The sequence below is a fragment of the Haemaphysalis longicornis genome, unplaced genomic scaffold (genome assembly GCF_048455015.1).
Source record: "Haemaphysalis longicornis isolate Haplotype H1 unplaced genomic scaffold, Haemaphysalis longicornis Haplotype H1 scaffold_12, whole genome shotgun sequence".
NCBI lineage: Eukaryota > Metazoa > Arthropoda > Arachnida > Ixodida > Ixodidae > Haemaphysalis > Haemaphysalis longicornis.
Window position 1 is genome coordinate 113,468,657 of NW_027526225.1, and position 7,089 is coordinate 113,475,745.

The 7,089-nt window shown below is 45.9% G+C and overlaps 1 protein-coding gene across 1 annotated transcript; it reads right to left on the minus strand.

Moving 5' to 3' along the window:
* Positions 1–308: 308 nt before the first annotated feature.
* Positions 309–1,457, minus strand: LOC144161793 (beta-1,3-galactosyltransferase 5-like). Its single transcript, XM_077692393.1, has one exon. It carries the CDS (start codon positions 1,455–1,457, stop codon positions 309–311), a length of 1,149 nt encoding a protein of 382 aa, XP_077548519.1.
* Between the last annotated feature and the right edge of the window lie 5,632 nt (positions 1,458–7,089).

Sequence of the window (7,089 nt, forward strand, 5' to 3'; positions counted from 1 at the left end):
AAAGCTGTTTGTGTGTCACTTTCGATAGGTTTGCCGAATACCTGTGCAAATGGCAGTCTTAAAAGGCTCGCATTCAGCTACTGTTACAATATACCACGTGCTTCTGCTTCACCTTACAGTTGTCCGTGTAGAGACGGTGGTCACATATCACTGCTACCTCCCCCTGCGAACGCAGAGCTTGCGTCGTTGTATCGTTACGAAGCATTGGCTATGGTACTTTTCGAGTATGCCCTGGAATGACTGCGCTCTAGATGTTGATTCTAATAATGCCTAAAATTTAGGCCATCGGACTCGTTAGCATTCATGCTTTATTTCTTTCGTTCTCGTTGGTCAGGCCCCGCCACGCAGCGCTTCGCCTTTCTGCTGTAACGTTTGTAACGGCGACGCCTGTTATTACAACCTCGGGCCTCGGCGCTGGCGTACAGAGAGCGCCACGTGTGTTTCAAGTCCCGCGGCGTGTATCCGTGGCTCGCCACTATAGACCTCGTGCAGGGCCCGAAATCCTTCCTGTAATGGAGAAAACCCTCGTCGTGGACTATCTTGATGCCCATCTTGCCGGCCACCATTCCCGTGAGGAAGACGTCTTCGAGGTGCAGGTAAGGCACGGCGGCGCTACCACCCAGCAGGAGCGGAGCGCAGTCTCCGGACAAGAGGTACGACGGCCCGCTCAGAAAGGCCGGGTACGACGAGTTGCGGTACTCTCTGGCCGACACGTACCACTTGCTCGTGCGGTTCCTATGTGGCTCCAACTCATGGGTCACCATGCCCCACATGGTCCGTTTCACGCCGTGCAACCTGCGTACCCGATTCGCGAGGCCCCAGACGTTGAGTAGCATGTCGTCGTCGATCTTCAGGACGAACTGGGCGCCAAGACAGTACTCGCTGGACCAGCGGACCATCGCTATAGACTTGAGGGTCAGGTTCCAGTACGCGTCCGTGAAGTCAGCCTGAACAAGGTCTCCGTGCTTGGCATGCTCGTACACAATGTTGCTCTGGTACAGTTTGACCTTAGGCCTACCTACGAGAAACACGAGCCGAAAGCCACGCCGGCGCGCCGCTGCTCCCCACGTTTCCCGGATGACCTTGCGTTGGGCGAAGTTGATGGAGCTGCTGATGACCACAATGAGGACGGTCGGTACTGGCGAGCCAGAGCAGATGTTGGGCTTGTTTAGGATGTAGGTGAAGGTGTACCGATCTTCGGCGTTTCCAGCGTGATAGGATTTTGGGGGTAGACGGTCGTTGGCCAAAACTGGGGGACTGTCTCGTCCTGAAGGAGGTTTAGCTCCTTCAAAAGCCGGCGAGGAAAGGTTGTGTCCTGTTCTCACTGGTCTCATGTCCCAGCCGAAGTCTATCAGGGAAAGGTGGAGGTAGCACAAGAAGACCAGGTACACGTAAGCGGCAACGCTGCTTGTGGCGCACACAAGCTGCTTCCGCGACAACTTGCAGAGGACGGTCATCACCTGTAGTTCTTCCCGTTGTCAGGAAGGGCCTGAAGAAAAGAAAAAACGAAATTGAGAAAAGAGTAATTCACGCACTCTCGCTGCAAATCGTAAGGGGCCATGAGGACAAAATACAAGTTCGTTTTACTCGAAATATGTCGTGTTTTATAGTGCTGCTAGCCCTTGTCCGGCTGCAAATGATGGCGTATTCACTGAGGAATTAATCAATTTAAGTTGAAATTTGATTCTCCCGCTACATCGTGTGTTTTCGGGACGTTAGCAATGAAGTAATAAGCGCGCGTATACAAACGCGCACTTGTTTTTTGATCGCATTTGCACCTGGCTTGTTTTCTGCTACTGTAGAAAGTAACCGTTTCGTGCAACATGGAATATCCTCGACAAACAGGGTCAGGTAAGACAACATCGCTCACGCGAAACGGCCAGTGCGTGTAAGACAACTCGAACGCGGCGGACTGCTGTGCAGCTAAAACAAGCAAAGTGGTCGCAGTACCAGCAACAGTACGGATCGGTGCTTATATGTTTACCTCATTCACTCGCTTAGTGCACGAATGCACTCACTCAGTGCATGAGTTAGTGCACTCATGGTTGCCTGTGTGAACCTTCATATCTTGATTATATATCTTTATGCATGGGCATTATTGTATGTAATGTGGCGTGCACGCAGTTTTACTTGTACGTTTTTAATTTTTCAACTTCACTATCACTTTCTTGGACCACATCTTACATTTAATAGTGACACATTGGTCGTATGTTCCTGTTGCTGTCTTTTCAGTCTGCACTGTCATTACTTGTGGTTTGTTGCACTAAACCCTTTCTTTGCAATCTCCTTTTCCTTTTAGCTTGCTTCAGCCATGAATGAAATGTCACTGTGAAACCCTGTTTTGTTTTGATATTGCATCGCGCATCATTCTTAAACATTTATCCGCTTTTGCTTGTGCACTTGGGTTTTATTGACGAAAGCTTGTCCCAAGCTAAAACGTGAATAAGGTGTGTTTGCTTGTCACCAGTTCCTGTTCTTTTTTACCGGGCCCATTGAATCAACTTCTGACGTATATATATATATATATATATATATATATATATATATATATATATATATATATATATATATATATATATATATATATATATATATATATATATATATATATATATATATATATATATATATATATATATTGTGAGGCCGTAGGTAGGAAGCGACCAGACCGTGGCTTCGTAGCTCCTTTATTCGGAGGTGAGTCGAAGAGACCCCAAGATGGCGATCAAGCCCAAGCGCTGATGATGAGTATGTACAAGGAATGAAGAAGTGATTCCCTCAAGCCGGTGGGGATGATAGTGAGCAATTGCTGCCTACAGGTGGCAGGCAAGCTGTAGCCTCAAACAAAGCTCACAATATATATATATATATATATATATATATATATATATATATATATATATATATATATATATATATATATATATATATTGCTTTCCTCATATATATATATGAGGAAAGCAAGTTCTCTTTGCTGAAACGTAGGCCACAATCGTGCTTTTACCTTGTTCGAAGTTTTTCTTCTCTTATATATATATATATATATATATATATATATATATATATATATATATATATATATATATAGAAAGAAATGCCGGCAGTCTGCAACACCAAAGAAGGCATAGGGGAATGGTTAGACTATTTTTTGACCGTTAGTGAAGTTATATTTTGTTAGTAATTTAAGTAGAAAGAAAGAAAGAAAGAAAGAAAAAAACGCGCCCAGAGTTGAGACCGAACCCACGCCTTTCGATTCGATCGCCTTACCAATAGCCCTCATTGTATACACACACACACACACACACACACACATATATATATATATATATATATATATATACAGGGTGTCCCAGCTATCATGCACCAAGATTAAAAAAAAAGAGTAAAAGCGTAACTCGAAAGAAACCAGGTGTATAATGTTTGCAGTACTGTGAAGAAGCGGACAGTATTTTTTTTCTTTAATGAGACTTAATGAACTAATTAAAATTAATTATCTAACTCGAGAAATACTGTCCTAATCACTAAAGTGTCAATGAGGCACTTGTAGGTAACCACGAGGGGCATCTAACTGCGGTATTTTCAGCGATGAACTAATTGCGTACACATTTATTTTGACTGATAAAGGAAACCCGCGAAATATGAAAAATACCACGTGACGGCGCCTCCGCGCGCACCGTAAAGACGCGCCCTCAAACAGGCTGCCTCTGAGTTAGCCAGAATGAAATAGACAAAAGAAAGAAAGAAGAAATCGCGACCGAGTTTGTTCCTTATCTGCACACGCGTCCCGCGAATCTTGCTGCTGCTGCTGCTTCCATGCATGCTATTATCAAGGTGATGCTATGTCTCTTCGGGCGGGTAACACGCGAAGCAGTTGTTTTCAATCAGCTTTGTTTGGGGACGCTGCTTTACAATGCGCGCGTAAGCGTCGTCACGTGGCATTTTTCATATTTCGCTGGTTTCCTTTATCAGTCAGAATAAATGAGTACGCAATTAGTTCGTCGCTGAAAATAGCGCATTTGGATGGCCCTCGTGGTTACCTACAAGTGCCTCATTGACACTTTAGTGATTAAAGCAGTATTTCTCGAGTTAGATAATTAATTACAATTAATTAATTAAGTCTTATTAACGAAAAAAATACTCTCCGCTTCTTCACAGTACTGCAAACATTATGCACTAGGTTTTCTTCGAGTTACGCAATTTCTCTTTTTTTAAAGCTTGGTGCATGATAGCTGGGACACCGTGTGTGTGTGTGTGTGTGTGTGTGTGTGTGTGTGTGTGTGTGTGTGTGTGTGTGTGTGTGTGTGTGTGTGTGTGTGTGTGTGTGTGTGTGTGTGTGTGTGTGTGTGTGTGTGTGTGTGTGTGTGTGTGTGTGTGTGTGTGTGTGTGTGTGTGTGTGTGTGTGTGTGTGTGTGTGTGTGTGTGTGTGTGTGTGTGTGTGTGTGTGTGTGTGTGTGTGTGTGTGTGTGTGTGTGTGTGTGTGTGTGTGTGTGTGTGTGTGTGTGTGTGTGTGTGTGTGTGTGTGTGTGTGTGTGTGTGTGTGTGTGTGTGTGTGTGTGTGTGTGTGTGTGTGTGTGTGTGTGTGTGTGTGTGTGTGTGTGTGTGTGTGTGTGTGTGTGTGTGTGTGTGTGTGTGTGTGTGTGTGTGTGTGTGTGTGTGTGTGTGTGTGTGTGTGTGTGTGTGTGTGTGTGTGTGTGTGTGTGTGTGTGTGTGTGTGTGTGTGTGTGTGTGTGTGTGTGTGTGTGTGTGTGTGTGTGTGTGTGTGTGTGTGTGTGTGTGTGTGTGTGTGTGTGTGTGTGTGTGTGTGTGTGTGTGTGTGTGTGTGTGTGTGTGTGTGTGTGTGTGTGTGTGTGTGTGTGTGTGTGTGTGTGTGTGTGTGTGTGTGTGTGTGTGTGTGTGTGTGTGTGTGTGTGTGTGTGTGTGTGTGTGTGTGTGTGTGTGTGTGTGTGTGTGTGTGTGTGTGTGTGTGTGTGTGTGTGTGTGTGTGTGTGTGTGTGTGTGTGTGTGTGTGTGTGTGTGTGTGTGTGTGTGTGTGTGTGTGTGTGTGTGTGTGTGTGTGTGTGTGTGTGTGTGTGTGTGTGTGTGTGTGTGTGTGTGTGTGTGTGTGTGTGTGTGTGTGTGTGTGTGTGTGTGTGTGTGTGTGTGTGTGTGTGTGTGTGTGTGTGTGTGTGTGTGTGTGTGTGTGTGTGTGTGTGTGTGTGTGTGTGTGTGTGTGTGTGTGTGTGTGTGTGTGTGTGTGTGTGTGTGTGTGTGTGTGTGTGTGTGTGTGTGTGTGTGTGTGTGTGTGTGTGTGTGTGTGTGTGTGTGTGTGTGTGTGTGTGTGTGTGTGTGTGTGTGTGTGTGTGTGTGTGTGTGTGTGTGTGTGTGTGTGTGTGTGTGTGTGTGTGTGTGTGTGTGTGTGTGTGTGTGTGTGTGTGTGTGTGTGTGTGTGTGTGTGTGTGTGTGTGTGTGTGTGTGTGTGTGTGTGTGTGTGTGTGTGTGTGTGTGTGTGTGTGTGTGTGTGTGTGTGTGTGTGTGTGTGTGTGTGTGTGTGTGTGTGTGTGTGTGTGTGTGTGTGTGTGTGTGTGTGTGTGTGTGTGTGTGTGTGTGTGTGTGTGTGTGTGTGTGTGTGTGTGTGTGTGTGTGTGTGTGTGTGTGTGTGTGTGTGTGTGTGTGTGTGTGTGTGTGTGTGTGTGTGTGTGTGTGTGTGTGTGTGTGTGTGTGTGTGTGTGTGTGTGTGTGTGTGTGTGTGTGTGTGTGTGTGTGTGTGTGTGTGTGTGTGTGTGTGTGTGTGTGTGTGTGTGTGTGTGTGTGTGTGTGTGTGTGTGTGTGTGTGTGTGTGTGTGTGTGTGTGTGTGTGTGTGTGTGTGTGTGTGTGTGTGTGTGTGTGTGTGTGTGTGTGTGTGTGTGTGTGTGTGTGTGTGTGTGTGTGTGTGTGTGTGTGTGTGTGTGTGTGTGTGTGTGTGTGTGTGTGTGTACTGAGGGGTATTTACAAAGCTTCAGATGTAAAACACAGGATGAAAGTGAACGGCTAACCCATCGAGCCGGCGGACGACATAGTCTTGCTGAGTGAGACTGCAGAACACATGCAAACAATGTTTGAAGAACTACAATATCAGAAAGGACAGCCGTAGGACTAAAATTAACTATATGAATAAATCTAAGGTAATGCGGAATGAACATGCCAAAAACATCCCCTTCAGCTCAGGAAACGAAACGCTAGAAGTTGATAAAGAATATAACTACCTCGTACAGATGGTTAGTGATGACCCCAACCATGAGAGGGAAATCCGGAGCAGAATTGGTATGGGTAGGGGAGCACTCTGCAAGCCCTCCAAAAAAATAAAAATTAAGCTACCTCTGTCACTCCAAAGAATAATCTACAACCAGTGCACACACACTGCCGGTGATGACATACGGGGCTGAAACTTGGCGCCGTATTTAACAACTAGAAAGCAAACTTAGATCAGCTCAACGGGCCATGGAACGAATAATGTTGGGAATAACACTCATGGAAAAGAAGTAGCCACCTGGATCAGAGAACAAACTAGAGGTGAAGTTATCGTAGTTAAAATGAAGAGAGAAACGGACTTGGGCTGGCCTTGCAGTGAGGCGAACCGGCAACCGGGGTACAATTAGGGTAACAGAGTGGATACGGAGAGATGGGTAAACGGGAAGGGGGAGGCCAATAATACGATGGAAGGCTGAATTGGGGAACTTCAGGGGAAACTGTGGGCTCGAGGAGCGCAGGACAGGAGCGGTTGGAGGGGAATTGGGGAGGCCTTCGTCCTGCAGGGGTGATGATGACGATGAGGATGATGGTGACGATGACGACGGTGATCTGCGCAAGAATGACGGCATATCCATGCATAAAATGACCCCGTTGGAGCTGCTTTGCACAATTTTCACCCTTCCTTGTGAACTTTTGCACAGGCATACACGAGCGAACGCAAAGTTTTTCTACGTAAGGTCACAGCCGATAAAGTTTCCGAAAATTTAAAGGAACCGAAATTCTCAAAAATAAAGAATGGTACTCGAGCAGGCAGGTATGGTAGCAGCGTGGTTTACTTGTTTACGTTCAACATTTCATGGCTAAAAATGGGGTCGTGGTAA